Raw genomic sequence first — 18,749 nt, 5'->3', positions numbered from 1 at the left:
TGAAACAGGATAGACCACTGACTGCTTTTAACCCATAATAAGCCGACAAGAAAAATAATATATCAACAGAACCTCAGCAGCAGTGTTGGTGTATTTAAGAGGTGGGGAGCTCTGTGCAGAGCACAGTAGTGTGGGAAGAAAGTGCCAGGTCAAACAGGACAAGGAAGGAAGGGGGAAATCTTTCCCCCTGCTCCCTGTAGCTCTGCTGGGAAGTCAAAGGAGATCCCATTACTTCACTCTGCACCTGAATCTTGGCCCATGCAGTGTGAGCAGTAGTCCAAATTAGAGGGAACACTAAAAGACTCACAGAAAGATTACTTTTGCACAAAACAGGGCAGTAGCCCAGGAACTGACAGTGTGTGAAACAAGAAAACCAGCAGAGGGCTTTTCAGTACGGGAGGGAGGACTGGTGGCTGCATTGCCACATTTTATCACCAGACATAGGCTAGGGCAAATGCAAACAGAAAGGTCAAATAGGTCAAGCAAAAGTAGTTAAACAACAGTGCATACACACTGCTCAGCAAAAGATTGTAGTTTGAACTCCCAAGAAGTAGCAGTGCTATTAGCAATCTCTTTTTCTCCCCCACCCCGTCCCCCCTTTACTTTTCTTTGTGGGCTCTTCACTTTTCTCTTACCAAAATCACAGAAACGGGGTCATAGTGTGGCTGAGCAGATAGCAAACTGTTTGTTCCTCAACTGCCTGGCTCTACCACATGCAACTTCTCTAAGCCCCATCACATTGCTCTTGTTACAGCCAGATTTCTGACTTCAGTTCCCCCTGCTGTATTGTGAGACAAGCCCAAAGCGGAGCATGCTGCTAAGTACAGGCAGGTAAGGGAAGCAGAGGGAGTTTCTCAGAACAGAAAAGTAAGGCTAAATAGCAAACACTTAATCACAATCGCTCCCTGCTGTTGTATCTCAAGATAGGTTTCCATTAACTTAAGGAAACTAAAAGGGAATCAAACTTTACAGTGCTTTAAGATTGACTGTGGTCCCGCAAATTTATACTGCACAGAGCAAATCAGATTCTGCTAAGTACTGAGTATGAGTAAAGTCTTATCTCAAAGCTAGGACTACCTGGAAAGTTCTCAGGCACTTCATCCCTAAAAACACACCAAATCAGCACAGAAGACCAGGGTTTCAGGTACCAGCCTGGAATTATTTGGTTTACAACAAATATCAGCTCAACAGACACTGACTTGAGACTTTGGAGAGCAAAGCAGCAGAGTCACCACAAAAGAAGGTATTCCATTCTTACTCCAAGTATGACACATATTTCTTCCATTTACCTCCTCTAATTTAAAAGCAGAGGGATGTGAGTATATTGTTTTTAAAGTGTAAACAAGCACCATGCTATCCTCACACCTGAGATACATTTGAAAACAAGGCACACATGATGGGTGTTCATACCAACAGCAGACAGCACTGAGACGATGACAAAGATAGAAATCTAAATTTAAAAAAAAAAGAAAAAAAAGAGGCATATTCTAGTGTGCTTGAAAACCCACTTCTTACTAGCCAATGTGGCAGGAACAAGATATATACTCTATCCACTATAGTTTTCAACACCTGTTTGGGTGAGGAAGGAAAGGGAAGGAGAGCTGGTAAGCCATCCCTGAGCCAAAGTATCACTGCTAGAATCTTTTAGAAAAGTAGCAATTTGTTTTACAATTTGTCATAACTGGAATTTTGTCCATTTTCAGTAGATATAAAATGTGGAAGAAATCCCACCTCTTAGCAAAGCCAAAATTGTAAGAAGCAAGATCATACATGCATACTTATGATATGCTTTTTACCTCGATTACAGCCTATCTAAACTGTCTGTAGAACTTAATCACTTTAGTAGTCTCCAAGCCAGCAGGCAGCAGGAGTATTCAAACACGTAATTACAAGTTCATCTCTTGGAGAGGAAAATGCTGTAACTGCAAGGACAGGATCTCTTACAGAACTCTTCCAAATAGTGGGGGTCTTCTCTCTCTCTTGCAAGCAGTGTAAACTTTGGTCGAAGGGGAAATGATTGAGGAGGTTCCTGGGTTTGAAATTCACTTCTTGCCTCCCCCCTGTCCCTCAGTCCTACAGAGACAGTCACTAAATCTGCATCAGCCTTCCAGTTCCTGCAGTCTGTAAATCAGCCAGAACTCCCCTTGACCTGGGTGGGAGGTTTGCATGATTAAAGCCAGCAGAAGAGAGACAGGAATAAAAAATCACATACAAGAGCCTTCCTTTTTTTCTTCATTCTTTCTTTTCCCTTTTAAAGAAAAAAAAAGAAAAAAAAAAGAAAAAAGTATCTCTAGCAATGGGAAACCTTTTCTGCTCCCAAGGCAAACTTTGAAAGAAAAATAACTGTTATATGCGTATATCCTACTATTTGTTAACAGGTTTCACACAAGTAACTTGCTCAAATCACTTTGAAAACATTTCCTTTAATATAGGAACACAGGAGATAGATTAAAAGCCTGTAAGTCTCTTGCTGAATGCCAGAGGCTCTGGAACACTGAACTCAGCACTTTGTAAAATTATCTCCCTTCAAAAGAATTTTCTACTGTACTGATTGAAAAGGAAAAGAGAGGCAGAAGCCAAGTAATGCTACTGACAATTCGAGTCAGTTCCATTAAACATCTATATTCATCCTGCATCCTGCTCACGCCACCCTCTGCTCATCAAACAAACTCAGGGTTCAAACATAGCCAGCCACACCTGGCTGCCTGCTGGACAACTGCAGTGCATCAGCTATGGAAGATGCTACAGCGTCATGGAAATAGGCCACCAAATGGTAACAAGTCCCAAAGGAATAGTTGCAGGAGTTACCGCCTCATCATCTGCTGGTCCTCAGCAGCTTGTCACAGCCAGCATAGGTGCGGTGAGGGGAGCAGTAGGCTCCTGGCTTCAGGGCACAAAGCTGACTCCAGTCTTCAAGAAGGGCAAGAAAGAGGATCCGGGAAAACTACAGGCTAGTCAGTCTCACCTCTGTCCCTGGAAAGGTGTTGGAACAGCTTGTTCTGGATGCCATCTCCAAGCAATTGGAAGAGAATAAGGTTATGAGGAGTAGTCAGCATGGATTCACCAAGGGGAAGTCGTGCTCGACCAAACTTGTTGCCTTCTGTGATGGCATCACCAGCTGGGTAGATGGGGGGAGAGCAGTGGATGTCATCTACCTTGACTTTAGCAAGGCTTTTGATACTGTCTCCCATGACATCCTGCTAGCAAAGCTGAGAAAGTGTGGGATAGAGGAGTGGACAGTAAGGTGGGTTGAGAACTGGCTGACTGGCTGAGCTCAGAGGGTGGTGATTGGCGGCACAGAGTCCGGCTGGAGACCTGTGACTAGCGGCATTCCCCAGGGGTCAGTGCTGGGTCCGATCCTGTTCAACATCTTCACTGACAACCTTCATGAGGGAATAGTGTCCGCCCTCAGCAAGTACATCGATGACACAAAGCTGGGAGGAGTGACAAAGTGACACTCTTGGTGGATGAGGGAAAGGCTGTGGATGTGGTCTACCTTGGCTTCAGTAAGGCTTTTGACACCGTTTCCCACAGCATTCTTCTCTAGAAACTGGCTGCTCTTGGCTTGGACTGGTGTATGCTTTGTTGGGTTAGAAACTGGCTGGGTAGCCAGGCCCAAAGAGTCATGGTGAATGGAGTTAAATCCAGCTGGAGGCCGGTCACTAGTGGAGTTCCCCAGGGCTCAGTGCTGGGGCCAGTCCTCTTTAATATCTTTATCAATGACCTGGATGAGGGGATCGAGTGCACCCTCAGTACGTTTGCAGATGACACCAAGTTAGGTGCGTGTGTCGATCTGCTCGAGGGTAGGGAGGCTCTGCAGGAGGATCTGGATAGGCTGGACTGATGGGCAGAGGCCAATACTGTATGAGGTTCAACAAGGCCAAGTGCTGGGTCCTGCACCTGGGGCACAACAACCCCAAGCAGCGCTATAGGCTGGGAGATGAGTGGTTGGAAAGCTGACTGGCAGAGAAGGACCTGGGAGTATTGGTTGATATTCGGCTGAATATGAGCCAGCAGTGTGCTCAGGTGGCCAAGAAGGCCAACAGCATCCTGGCTTGCATAAGAAACAGTGTGGCCAGCAGGGCTAGGGAAGCGATTGTCCCCCTGTACTCGGCTCTGGTGAGGCCGCACCTCAAGTACTGTGTTCAGTTTTGGGCCCCTCGCTACAAGAAGGACATAGAGGTGCTCGAGCGAGTCCAGAGAAGGGCAACGAAGCTGGTGAGGGGTCTGGAGAACAAGTCTTACAAGGAGTGGCTGAGGGAGCTGGGATTGTTCAGCCTGGAGAAGAGGAGGCTCAGGCGCGACCTTATTGCACTCTTAAGGTACCTTAAAGGAGGCTGTAGCGAGGTGGGGGTTGGTCTGTTCTCCCATGCACCTGGTGACAGGACGAGGGGGAATGGGCTAAAGTTGTGCCACGGGAGGTTTAGGTTGGATATTAGGAAGAACTTCTTTACGGAAAGGGTTGTGAGGCATTGGAATAGGCTGCCCAGGGAAGTGGTTGAGTCACCATCCCTGGAGGTCTTTAAAAGATGTTTAGATTTAGAGCTTAGTGATATGGGTTAGTGGAGGACTTATTAGTGTTAGGTCAGAGGTTGACCTAGATGATCTTGGAGGTCTCTTCCAACCTAGATGATCCTGTGATTCTGAGTGGCTGACACACCAGAAGGCTGTGCTGCCATTCAGTGAGACCTGGACAGGCTGGAGAGATGGGCAGGAATAAACCAAATGAGGTTTAATAAGAGCAAGTGTAAAGTCCTGCACCTGGGAAGGAACAACCGCACGTATCAGTACAGGCTGGGGGGCAACCTGCTGGAGAGGAGCTCTGAGGAGGACCTGGGGGTCCTGGTAGACAAGTTGACCATGAGCCAGCAGTCAGTATGCCCTGGTGGCCAAGAGGGCCAATGGGATCCTGGCGTGCATTAAAAGGAGTGTGGCCAGCAGGTCAAGGGAGGTGATCCTCCCCCTCTACTCTGTCCTGGTCAGGCCTCACCTGGAGGACTGTGTCTAGTTCTGGGCTCCCCGGTACAAAAAAGACAGGGATCTCCTGGAAAGAGTCCAGCGGAGGGCCACAAAGATGATACGGGGCCTGGAGCATCTTCCCTATGAGGAAAGGCTGAGAGACCTGGGTCTGTTCAGCCTTGAGAAAAGAAGACTGAGAGGGGATCTTATCAATGTTTATAAATACCTGAAGTGTGGGAGACAGAGCTATTTGGCCAACCTCTTTTCAGTGGTTTGTGGGGACAGGACAAGGGGCAATGGCCACAAAATGGATCACAGGAAGTTCCACACCAACATGAGAAAGAACTTCTTCATGGCGAGGGTGATGGAGCACTGGAACAGGCTGCCCAGGGAGGTTGTGGGGTCTCCTTCTCTGGAGATATTCAAGGCCTGTCTGGACACCTACCTGGGCAATCTGTTCTATGGAACCTGCTTTGGCAGGGGGGTTGGACCCGATGATCTCCTGAGGTCCCTTCCAACCCCTACAATTCTGTGATTCTGTGACCCTCTGTGCCCCACACTGGGGCTGCCAGCTCAGCACTCCCAGCTCAGGCAAGGCCCCCACTTAAAGGCTGGCTTTCAGAGGTGCAAGTGAGACTTAGAGTACAAAGCCAGTACATTTTCAAACTTCCCTGGTCCATTTCTATATCATTTTTCTCCCTCTGTAAAATTAAACTTTAATTGTTCTCTTCCCCCACCATACACTTAGCTAGTTGCAGTCCTGCCAGGTATCCCTCTCTATGTGCCTATGCAGTCAGCAGCCTGCCAGCCCACTGCCTCAGCTGTGACATTTCTAGACCTCCACTTACTTGGAGGCCTCCAATACATCATCTGGAAACCACAGTTAGTCCTGAGAATAAAGAAAGCTATCTATAACAGAAAGTTTGGGGAAATTACTCAACCAATTCTGCATTCGAGTTTTATTCCAATCCTTAGTTCAAAATTTTTCATACAAATACACTTGTATAAAAGCCAAATCCTGGACTGCATCCACCTATCATTAAAGTCAGGGAGAGCTCTGTGGATATCCAGACATTTCTACCACACCAAAGGGTGTGTTATACCAGGGCACCAAGCTGCAGGTAGGCTCTGCTTCTCAGGATGTAGTCTGGTGTATTTTAAGAACCTCACTGTCAAACATTTTGATCCAGGATTTCGGCTTCCTTTCAGCTTTTAGCCAAAAGGCTATCACTAGCTGGGGCTGCAATATGAGTAAGCATGTACTCTAATAAGGGGAAAATGAGAGCTGAACTCCTCCTTGGCTAGGAAAATCGAAGGACTGTGCCATATAGCTCTGAGCATCTCCAGATCCCCTCGAAGGTTGTGGCAGCAACCCAAGATCTCTCTGGATCAAGACTTCACTCATTCAGGAGGTAATTCTCCAGGGACTTTCAATGAGGTCTTTTTTTTCCACCTCTGACACTGCTTCCACATTACTAGTGTTAGAGTTTCTGCCAAATTTGTGAGGCTTCCCTTCCTGTTCTCTTTTCTCCATTTGTCTCTCTCTCTTTTTTTAAAGAACCAAAAGCCCCCAGCCTTCAAAAATTGTTTAGTTTGCTTTGTTATTTTTATATAGCACCTTTCAAAGTCCAGAGTAAGAGTGGTTCTGTGGAGCTAGATCACACATAGCCAAGAAAGCTGATAGGAGAATGGGTACCCCAAGCATGGACCAGTAAGCTACTTGGTGAGGCTGAGGCTGTGTCTACGATGAGTACATTGAATACTGGCAAGTTCCTTCAGAAAAACAGACCTCAGGGTGTCCAGAGTGCTAAAATTCTGGAGAGATTCAAAGTGGAGAAAAGTCCTGTAACTACATCCTCAAAGGCTCTCCTTCCTTCCTCATGTCTATGTTAAGGAAAACCATCAGAAAGAATCACTGATGCTGCTACAAGCAAGGTAGAGATGAAGTGGAGGAGTAGAAGGCTGAAAAGAATACATGATTTGTCATAATAATGTGGGATTTAAATTCTGTAGATAAGAATTTCTTCAGTTCAAATGGTATCAGTTTATACAGTGTCCTCTACTTAAAAACAAGTTGCCAACAAAGTTTTAGAGTTAAAAGCCCATTTTATCATCATAAATAAAATCAAGTGTTGTTTCCTTACTAAAACAAAGTACGTAGGATTCAGAGGAACAACAACAAGGAACTGTAGGGAATACAGCTTCAGAAAGGTGTCTGGACTAAGTTCGAGGCTGATGCAAGTCAGCATAGCTTTGAGGCCTTAACTGACTTTAAGCTACCAAAAATCTGATTTATGATAAATATCCCTAATAGAAGCAACAGATTAGCTTCTTTTCAGCATATATATATATAAAACTTTATTTATCATCATATGAACTAATTATTGATGCATAGGTCTGAAGACCTCACTAGATGTAAAGTATATATGCTCCATTACAATAGCAGCCTTTTCAGTTGGAAAAAAGGCCTCCTGGCACTACTTTTTTCCCACTGAATAGTCAGCTTTTGACAACCGACTTTACAAGCACACAGAAGAAGTGCATGCAAGGCATCCAGAGTTGTCAGCTTCCAGCAGAACTTACACCCACCCCAGAAGCCCCATGAGACTCCCTGAGGATTGTTTATAAAGTAAAGGATAAGACTGGAGGCTCTTTTCAGCAACAAGAGAATTGCTATGCAGCAGCCCACTGAAGCACAAGGAGCTGATGATGGATGGAGTATCATTCTTTCCTGAGTGACAAGTAAATGAGGCAGATACAATCTCACTTTTTATATAGTTGTCAATTTGTAAGCTAACCTGAAAATTCTCTTATGTGAAAACCACAGCATTATACAGAGGTGCGGGCACACTAATAATCAGTCTTTTCACTTGCTGTGTGTAATACCTGCAAAGGTTTGTGAGGATTTAGGCCTTCCAAAATCCTGGTTGCTACTACACCAGCAGGCGCTAGCTACAGTCCCTATTTCTGCCAGGATCATACAATATATTTTACTGTGCTGTGCCAATTCTTGTTTTTATCAACGTTTCTTTCACTTCCTTTAAAACAAAACTCCAGAAGCTGCCAGATCCTACTGATTTTCTTGACGTTCCTCTCAATTTTTCTTTTCTTATTTTCCTCACATTGCCTTCGCTGTTGTCTCTCCATTGCTTTCATTGCTATTTAATGCTTATGGCTTAGTTAGGGATCATGCTATCTCACCAAGCTGAAGAAAAGGATAAAGCAAAACATTTTTTTATAGGAATGTAATGAGTGCTAGACAATCCAGGTGTCTCCTACACGTTTGTTTTTTTTTTTTTTTCAGGCCTGTGCTGGGCCATCCGCATGGGACCAACCATTTCCTCAGATCCCACCATGTTCCTGGTGCTCTCAGGAAAGCCACACATCACAGAATAACACACCCTATCTCCCTGCTGCATGCACCCAACTCCAGGGTTTTTTTCACATTAATTTAGCCCAGCTCCCTTTCTCACATCGCATATATCACTCAGTTTTCTCCATTAGCTTAAGTAAGATTGCATCTCATTTTATTTTCTGTCCATGGAAGCCATCCAGGCAATATCTGCTCAAGGGAAAGAACAGCATCACTGAAATCATCTTGCTTTCTCAAGAGACCTCTGGCCTCTGGACCTCATCCAGCTGCCACTGTTAATGTCAGAATGGGGTCAGGGTCCATGCAAATATACATAGACTATATTCAGCTTCATATTCTCTTTAAGTCTTTTTGCATTATCTTTTGTTGAAATGATTTGTAAAACTTCCTTATTTGTTCATCTATGAATTTAACTTAATCACCTGAACTTCTCACAAAGGCTTGGCTCAAGCTAGGCTAGTATTATAATAATCTACCAGGAATACAGAAAAAAATGTTTAAAAATGTGTCAAGGAGACAAATGTATTGTTGTAATAAGACAGAAGTTCAGAAGTAAGGCTTTGGAAATATGAAAATGCAGAAATGCAAAGGGTTAGAGAGATCACAACTAAACAGAATGAGGCTGGAGAATGTAATAATCTCACAGTCTTAGTTCAGTAAGGATTTCATTATACTTGAGAAGGAAATTATACTTCTTACATAAGGTTTCATAGCTACATAGTTAAACCCTTATCCAAACATAGGCCTATACTGTTACAGCTGAAATTAACCACCGACCCTACAAACAGGACAGAAAGATAGACTGCCTGTTAAGTACACTTAGAGGAAATCAAATAATTTGTGGTAATGCTGGAAACACTGAAAGTTCCGTTTATTCCAACACTAAGTGTCCCTGTGTCTTCATACTAATCTACCAAAACATCTTACTGCAATAATACATCCTGATTTTATCATTTCTCACTTTAGGGTGGTTTCGACACTTTTAACAAGCTCCCTGCAATGTATTTTGTTGGGGAAAAGAACATCACTTCATCTAACTTTAAGAGAGATCCTGATACAATAGACAGACAATGCCTCTGTTTGCACACAAAACTCTTGGTTCTTACAAATTTTGGAGTGAACACACTTGTAGGGTGGTAGAATGAGACTATGCACTGCATAGTCACAGACAGGAACATACGTCACTAACTGTTCTCCAGCTCAAATGATATATAATTAAATTCAAATCCTCTCTTTGTACCTGGAAGAACTGCTTTACAGAACTGTAGTGCGTACAGTATACCTGTGAGCACACGCGATCCAGATATGCTTGCCAAAACGCAATGCCAAGGTTGATCTAGGGCCTCTTTCTTCACAGCAGTTATGTGAAGGAACCATATTACTCACATCGCCGGTGTAAAGAGAGATGTTCGCTTCATGCCTAACCATTTCCAGCTATCAACACTCTAGGGCCAGCTCTCAGCAAAACATGTCAGAGTTTTGTCATTAATCCCAGCAGAGGGATTAATGAGAATTAATCACAGCTTCTCTACCTGTTCTGCACAGAAAAAACAACAGAACTTTTCATTACCATTGCCCCGTTAAGGCCAGAAAGCTCAGGTCCCTTCTGTGCATATAAACCCACCCTGCAAAAGAGTCATCTTGTCCCCATAAAGGAAACTACATCATCTGTGTTACTGAGGCCACAGTGCTTGCTTATTCAGAAAGAAGAGAAGGTATATTCGAATGGATATTCATAAGTTAGCAGCTAAAAAATACTCATCAGAAATATTTTGGTCCTGAAGTAGTTAAAAGTCTTTTGATAAAGCTCAGTAAGATAATGTATGACCTAGTGCATCTGCTTTGAGCTTAATGGCCAAAACTGAAAAAAAAAAAAAAAAGAGTTTCTGTGAGATCCTGAGACATTTTCTCAAGGGTTGAAAGAATCGTTTAATGTAAAAGCAAAGACACTACAAGTGCTAAATAATTGAAATTGTCATATTTGCACTGAGAATGGCTGCCGAGGAAAAGAATGTCACTATACCTAATATCTGATTCATTTTTTGACCAACAAAGACCAAGTATACAAGCTAAGATTAAGTTATAGCAGTACTAACGCATTCTCAAATACATTTAATATTTTTTGGAGAAGAAAAGCTTAACCATTATTTGAGTCAGGTCTTTTTCATATTTTCCCTCAAAGCATACTAGTGCAACTGGATTACTTAGAATCAAAATTTCATATATCTATTATGCACACTAGAAGGAAAAAGTTTTCTGCTCTGTTCAATTACTTTTTTTTTAAAAATGCTAAATAGCATTTAGCAAGAAAAGAAAATCTGAAACATAAGGTGTAAAGGGAGAGGGATTCCTTTCCATTCTAAGAGTCATAGGCACAAACAAACAAAAGCAGGTTGTTAAAGATTTGGTTCAAAGATTAGAAGCTGGAAATCAATATTTTCTTTGCTGTGACCCTAACCTGCTGTGTGACATTGGTTAAGCCTTCAAGGCAGGGATGGTCTCTTCCCATGCATTTACATTACATCTAGCACATCAAGACTTCCAGGCTGTACTGTAATATAAATATACGTCATCATAATTTTCTTTAATGGTAGTCTATACACATACCTGCATTTTCAAAGCACTGCAGAGGAATTTACCCATGCAGCCCCCCCTGATTTCACTGGAAGACAGTTCCTCCTGACATACCTTTTTGTAGTTTGGGTGTGTGAGCATTAAAACAAACAAAAAAAGAAGTTGGATAAAGTAGTCAAAGCACTACTAGTAGTCAATCCAGCATCAGAGCTATTATTCAAACAGACCACACCACAGTCTTCCCAAATGTATCACACAAGCATGTATTATTAGTGATGTGAAGCAAAGAATTATTGCATGCTGTGTTTGTAAACTGTACTGGTTGCATACAGGGTATTGTGAAGCAAGAAAGTACATATCAGATGCAAGAAACTGAAAGAAGTGTGTTAAGAAGTGTGTTGAGAGTTCATAGAACTTACAGCATACAGAAACAGATCAGGAATTCATTACTCTTCAAAGTTATCTTTCTCAAGTGCCAGTTCCTTCAGTGGCTTCAAGACAAAACCCAAAAGAAAGAAGCTTTCTGTCTTGTCTAAAGCTGTTCAGATACAAAGTGAACAGCTTTCTTTCAGAAGAAAGTCTAAGTCTACACACTGTTTTGACTAAAGTTTGAATATTCCTGCTAATAGAGGTAGTTGTTTGAGCACTTCATTCCATGCATGCTAACTAGGGATGATTTGGTTATTCACAATACAATTTGGTTATTCAGCTTTATACTTTCAGGGAAAACAAGGTACAAAAGAAAAAAGCATCTGTGAGAGAGTGGCCTGTAAGTGCACATAGCCCCTTCCACTATTCACATATCTGACAAAGTAGGCAAGCTGTAATACATTTTATTAACAGGCAAAGTATGCCCTTATTTGTTGAGTCAAAAATATTAGAAAGCAAGAAGTATAAGGAACCAACAGGTAAACCTCACAAAACAAGATTAAGAGAAACATAGGAAGGGGAGCCGGGAAAGCAGTATTGCTGCTCAGGATCACAACAAAGAGTAACTTCACCAGACAGCGATGGCTCAATAGATTACCAGTTGCAGCCTGCCTTTACTCATCTCACTTAGACTGTGTTCTTTTGAACTGTAACCTCAGGAAAAACAAGTAAATTGTCCTGAGAGTGATCTAAAAAGTAAAAGCAGCTTCAATGTGGAATAAAAAAAAACAACCCTGAATCCGAATCCATACGCTTTCCTCCATCTAAACACTTTTGAAAGAAGTGAATTCTGTGTCTCAAATACAGATTTCTAAGACTTCCTCCTCTTTCCTGCTATATAAAATAAGGAAGCAGGAAATGCATTTTAATCTATTTATTGTAGGTTCCAGCTATTCAAGAGAATCATTTTATTTATTGAAAATGTCAGGGCTGCAATTTTGTTCTGGCAGCTCAGCTTCAAAAGATATCCCCCAAAACAAACAAACAACAAAAACCAGCAAATAAACCATTAGACTCCTCACTATCCAACCCTATAATGGGAAATGCTGTTCTTACCACAAAAGACTCGGTAACGTAGTTGCACACCTCAAAGAAAAGGAAGGAAGAGAAAGAACTCCATGTGAAATACCAGAATATAGCTCATTTCCCATCACTCTGCCTTGTAATTCTTCTGCAGCAGGTAATAATAAACCTGACCTTGGACTTTTCAATACAGCCTGAAAAGTTAAGCTCAGAAATCTCCTTTTGTGAGGTCAGGTGGCTGCTAAGGGTATCATCAACTTTAAATTTTTGTAATTAATAAAACAAATCAAAAAAATGCATGCCATGCAGCAATGTTCTGGACAGCATTCTGTCACAGGAGGTTGCGCTTCAGATGCAGAGGCTGCTGACAGCTGTGCATCGATACAGCAGTACACAAAGCCTCTGGATTACAGGAGATCATGTTTATTACCTTTTACGGTTTAAACTCTGTGATATGTTTGTTCCAGAAATTACAGGAGACCTACATATTCTTTATCATTCCTCTGTTTGAGGGGGGTGGGGGTTGAACATCTGTCCTTCCCTGCCGTTTGATGTTGTGATGACATCACCTCTCCGTATGCCACGCTCTCGAGGCTTGCACGCACTGTCAGCTGCAGGAGGGGTTCGACTTTGCAAGGTGGGAGACATCTGAAGAAGCCTGTACTCCACTGCCTTCGCAATGCAGAATATATTGTCTGCTGAGCTTGCACTTCCATGTTATCAGTCTGTAGTTGTGGAACTAATGCGGAACTTCCTCATCTGCCTTTCTCACAGAATAATTAAAAGAAGGAGAGGAGGAGAGGAAGGAGGCAGAGCACTAGACAGTCAGGTTTGGTGACTAATGTCACCAGAGTGAAGAAACCCCATGTGCTTCGTGACATTGCTACTGCCTTGCTATATATCCTTAGGTGAGGCACTTGACTCCTCTATACCACAGCGTTCTTATCTGCAAAAATGAGGTAACAATGCTACCTTCCTCTGTAGGATCCTTTGAGATCCCTGGATGAAAGGCAAAGGTCTGCCTGTGCTCAGTTGCCTTTTGGGATTCAGCCCAGCAGGGCCCAAACCTTGCTTCAGATAGGTGCTTAAGTGCTTAAGGTGCTTATGTGCTTAAGCTCTCAAAACTTTTGAAGCTTTGGTGGTATTTTCCTGAGTCTGCAGACAGACTGAAACAAAATTCCTAATGGTTAAACTTGAGATCTAACAATGCAAATTTCTGATGCCAACCTTTTAACCACAGATTATATAAATACTCATCTGATAGACTTATCCTACTGAAGTCAAGTGTTTGCCTCCTTAATCTTACTGCCTCCAACCAAATTGCCAACACCTTTATTCTGTCTCTGGCAGTGCTGCCTTGGGGGCTCTACCAGGAAGGCAGAGCCAGTTTTCTGTACACAGAGATGTGGTCAGGGGAAGATGGAGCGATCACCTTCCAATTCCATCATACAAAACCAGGCTTGGATGCTGGATAGATACAGGCAGTCAGACAAGTTGGAGCAGCTTGACCTGTGTGGAGAATACTACGTCTCTTCACATCACACCCTGCTCTTCCTGTATTGTCCTGTGCCAGAACTAAGTAGGAACAGACATTCCCATAGGAAATACATGTAAAATGAGATCAAAATTAAATGGGAAAGGCAAGGAATCACCGGTAAAGGGATCAGACAACTTCTCACTGGCTAGTTAACCCTTTCTCTTGTGGAACCTGACTGCAGCACACAACAAGGAATGGTCTGTCCTTACAAGTTTCTGCCAGCCTGATGAGAGCAGCAAGGCTTTTCTTTTCCTATGCTCCTGGGAGCTTTTTCATCTTGAGCCTTTCAGAGGCTGTCATATGGTCCCATTTCACACCACCTTCCTGTTCAACACCCTACCATTTTGGGGCAGTGTGAGCTCTTGGTTTTATCCCAAAGTCGTTACGACCCTCTCTGTCAACCTGGAATGAATTATGCTTTTCAGCACAATCCATGCACAGAACAAAAAGACTGCGCACCTTACGAATAACCGTCCAGCAGCAAACACTTCCTTCTACACAAAGCAAGTGTCTAGCACCTCTGACACATCGTGAAAGCAAAAAGACTAGCTCCTGAAATCAGCAGCGACAGACTTTACCATCAGAGAGGAAAATGTAACTTTACTGTGAGGTGACCAGGGTCAGGAAGCAAAATTCATCCTGGTTCTGACACCCCTATCTTGCATGCCCTCATTGCAACATGCAGTGGCCATGGAATTGTTTAACCTGGAATAATACAGGAAAGGGACGTCAGCAGCTGGCACACGATCCGTGTGATCTTCAGCTCCAGGAATGCAGGAATCCGGTGGTCTCTCAGCCCGCTTCCTCACTGGCAGGAGTCTGCATGGCAAAAACCACCACTGTAATTAGCTGCGTTAAGCAGCCAGAGCAGAGGGCAGGCTCTTCCCCGGGACTGTGTCTTCCAGGCAAGTACGGGAGAAGCTGGCACAGCAGCTGCCCATGTTGAGCCGTGCACCAGAAGAGAAAGCAGGGCGTCAGGCTGCAGGATTGTTAACTCGCTGTTTTAAGCTGCAGAATTACAGCAGTTAGGTTGGAATGCCATAGACCCGTCCTGTTCCACTGACCGGAGCACAGGTTGCATCCACACAAGAATCCTCCCCATGCGACACCGATTTCATTGGCTGTGAAAACCTCCCAAAAGGTACAGATCAACCTTCAAGTTAGAGAGTTTTCCCCCTTTACTCATTATAATACTTTCTGGCCACGCAGAAAAGAAGCACAGGTCCGCGAACCCCCGCGATGCATCGCAACACGAAAATCCGTGCCACAGCCCTGCCTTTTATTCCCACTTTGTACATCTCCTCATGTTAATCCCCACTCGGAGACCGATCCTGTTCCCATCAAAGTACGCAGCAAACTCCCATTAAAATCTGGCTCGGCTATTATTTTAATAACACTCAGACATTCCCATCCTTCGCATATTTCATCTGCGAAGTGCTTCTCGAACCCGACTTTCCTAATTACAGGCGGCCGATTTACTAAAACTGGAAATTCCTCGCCAGTTCTGCCTTTAGCTTTGAAGCTGCGGGACTCGCTCTGTCCCTCGGCACTTTGCAAGATCCCTCGACGCCGCTCGTTTGCAAGAGGCAGGGCAGTGGGGAGCGGAGCGGGCGGCGGCGCCGCGCCTTCCAGCTCCCAGCCGGCGGATCTCGGCGCGGAGCGACGGGGCGGCGCTGCCCGCGGGCCGGCGGCCGCCGCCGGGGCGGGAGCCGCGGGGGGCGCCCACGTGGGGGCAGAGGAAAACCCGGCGGCGGCGGCGCTGGGCCCCGTCAGACCGCGGGCGGCGGCGAGCAGACGGCCTCAGCTGCGCTCCCCGCCGGCCCCTCCCGGCGGAGCGCGGCGTGGGGCAGGAAGGGGTGGAGCGGCCGGCGGAGCGCACGGCGGGGAGGCAGGCGGGCAGCGCAGCGGGCAGGGCCGGGGGCAGGCGGGCGGCGTGAGAAGCAGACCGGCCATGCTGAGGCCGGCCGGAGCCGCGCCTCCCCGGAGCGCCCGCGTCGAGCGGCAGCCCGGCCGGCCCCGCTGAGACCGCGGCCCCGGCCGGCCGCCCGCGGCCGCCCCCGATGGAGCCCGAGGAGCGGAAGATCTCGGTGTGGATCTGCCAGGAGGAGAAGCTGATCTCCGGGCTCTCCCGGCGGACCACCTGCTCGGACGTGGTGCGGGTTCTGCTGGAGGACAGCCACCACCGGCGGCAGCGGCCGGCGCCGCCCGAGCCCGGCGGCGGGATGCTGTCGGGGCCGCCGCACTCGTATTGCATCGTGGAGAAGTGGCGCGGCTTCGAGCGGATCCTGCCCAACAAGACGAAGATCCTGCGGCTCTGGGTGGCGTGGGGGGACGAGCAGGAGAACGTGCGCTTCGTGCTGGTGCGCAGCGAGGCCTCGCTGCCCAACGCGGGGCCGCGCAGCGCCGAGGCGCGGGTGGTGCTCAGCAAGGAGCGCCCCGGCCATGGCCTGGGGGCGGCCCGCGGCAGCCTGGCGCTCACGCAGGAGCGGCAGCGGCGGGCGGTGCGGAAAGCCTTCCGCAAGCTGGCCAAGATCAACAAGAAGCGGCAGCAGCCGATGGCCCGGGAAGCCTCGGCGGCGGAGAGGATGGAGACGCTGGTGCACCTGGTGCTCTCGCAGGACCACACCATCCGCCAGCAGATCCAGCGGCTGCGTGAGCTGGACCGGGAGATCGACAGGTACGAGGCCAAGATCCACCTGGACCGCATGAAGCGGCACGGCGTCAACTACGTGCAGGACACCTACCTGGTGGGCGCCGGCGGCGGGGAGCCCGAGCCGGAGCCCGAGCCGGGCCGGGAGGCGCCGCCCGCCGCCGGCCGCCCCGAGGAGGACTACGCCAGGAAGTGCGAGGCGGTGCTGCAGCTGCAGGAGCAGCGGGCGCAGCAGGAGGAGCTGCTCGAGCACCTGGCCGCCGAGATCCAGCAGGAGCTCAACGAGCGCTGGATGAAGCGGCGGCGGGAGGGGCTGGAGCTGGCCGCGGGGCCCGGCCTGGCCGAGACGGACTGCGACACCACCGAGCTGAGCGGCGGCGGCGGCGAGGGCGAGCTGCAGCTGGAGCACGAGCGGGTCAGGACGCAGCTGAGCACCAGCCTCTACATCGGCCTCAAGCTCAGCACGGACCTGGAGGCTGTCAAGACCGACCTGGACTACACGCAGCGGGCGTGGGAGGACAGGGAGCGGGAGCTGCAGCGTCTGCTGGAGACGCTGGGCACCCTGGACGTGGCGGAGGCGGCGGCGGAGCCGCGCGGAGCGGCCGGGGGGCGGCGGGCGGCGGCGGGCGGCGGGGGAGGCTGGCTGGAGCAGGCGCGGGCGCTGCGCAAGGACCGCGCTGACAACGACGAGGACTCGGACACGGGGCTGAGCTCCATGCACAGCCAGGACTCGGATTCGCTGCCCGTCTGCGAGTCCCTCGTCTAGCGCCCGCCGCCGGGCCGGGAATGCGGGGCGGCCGCCACCCCGCCGACCGTCGGGTGCGCGGCTGCCCGGCCCGGCCGCGGCCGAGCCTCCGCCTGTGGGGCGGCCCCGAACCGCGCCCGGCCCCGCGCAGCGGGCCCTCGGCACACGAAAGCTGCTGATCGTCTGCGAGCCGGCGGGGGAGAGAGGTGCCCTTGCTGCTGAGGTGCTAACGCCGAGCATCAGGGAACGCGCTGCAGATCCTTCTGGCAACGAAAAGGGGTGATCAATCACTTCTTCCAAAAGGGCAAACTAAGGCAAAACAGAGATGAACGTGCCGTATCAACCAGCTCTGCAGAGCGCTTTTCCGTATGCATAGATAGGAGTGCTTTGTTTAAAGGCATGCTAAGAAATCTATTAGTATCAGCGTTCCTTTGACAGTCCGTGAAAGCAATTAGCAGAGCCTGTACGTACACAGCCTTCGACTACAGTTTTTCACTAGGCTAGCTGATACTTGGCTGAAGGTAAACAAAGTACAGAATCAGCTTGAGCTACCGTTTTTAATAATATAGTTTGTATCAGGCCAAGAGATTACAATGATAAAAGCATGACTCAAGCCATAGCTGCACTGCAGCTTAATCTTTTCAGTTATTCTAATAAAAAAAAAGGCATCAGCTGTAACATGCATTTCACTTAACTGCCAAATCTTCCTCTGCAGCTTAACTCTTACCAAAAATATGTGATCTGCTCTTACAATAAGAGAGATTAGGATTGTTGTATTTCTGAATAATTACAGAGATGGTTTAAGCAGTGAGAGACCAGAGAATGTTTAGTCAGGCCTGGCTGATGGTGTGAACTTGTTAAAACTTCTGAGATTATTATTTATGTAAGGCTATTTATGAAAGTTTTCATTTAATGGTAAGAAAGTATGAAAAGGGATACATCAACAGATCAGTTCTTTACTTTGTACAAAAACCTTGCAGCTGCCTCTCCTGAAGCCTGGGTCCCACTCCCTAGCAGTGTGCTCACTGGTAGGATTCTGCGGGACAGCGAGGAACAGGCTCTGCAGCCGGGCAGCTGGAAAGCCATAGGAGAAATATTGTCTGGGGATCTGCTGAGGCTGTAAAACTCCCCGTGTGCTATCATTCTTGAAAAGTGTTATTCCACTGAATGGCTTTCAGTTCTAAAAAACTGTGGTTTATTTTAAACACTGATTATATAATTGTTTTGCATATTTTAGCCAAATTTGGAAAATATTTAATAACCTATTTTTAGACCTAATAAAATTCTTAATAAGACTAAATGACTGTTCCCAATTTAGTGCAATTAAAAATAATATATCAGGTCTGGGATTTTGCTGCCTGTTATCTTGTGGTGTTATTTACCCTTCTCTGGAGCGAGAAGAAAGACAAAGCAAGCCAGACTTCCCCAGGACGTCTCATGACAGCGCAGTCCCCTCGCC

The 18,749-nt window shown here is 46.8% G+C and overlaps 1 protein-coding gene and 1 long non-coding RNA gene across 18 annotated transcripts in view; one reads left to right on the top strand and one right to left on the bottom strand.

The window, feature by feature from the left end:
* The window catches only part of LOC310899701, a 158,142-nt gene that overhangs the window by 34,157 nt on the left and 105,236 nt on the right, over positions 1-18,749 (bottom strand). The gene's annotated exons all lie outside the window — the stretch shown is intronic.
* RASSF10 (Ras association domain family member 10) lies at positions 15,812-17,451 on the top strand. Its single transcript, XM_083836443.1, has one exon. The coding sequence runs from the start codon at positions 15,956-15,958 to the stop codon at positions 17,309-17,311; it is 1,356 nt and encodes a 451-aa protein (XP_083692569.1). The 5' UTR covers positions 15,812-15,955; the 3' UTR covers positions 17,312-17,451.

The sequence above is a fragment of the Anser anser genome, assembly GCF_964211835.1.
Source record: "Anser anser genome assembly, chromosome: 5".
Taxonomy (NCBI): domain Eukaryota; kingdom Metazoa; phylum Chordata; class Aves; order Anseriformes; family Anatidae; genus Anser; species Anser anser.
This window is presented reverse-complemented; position numbering and strand designations above follow the sequence as displayed.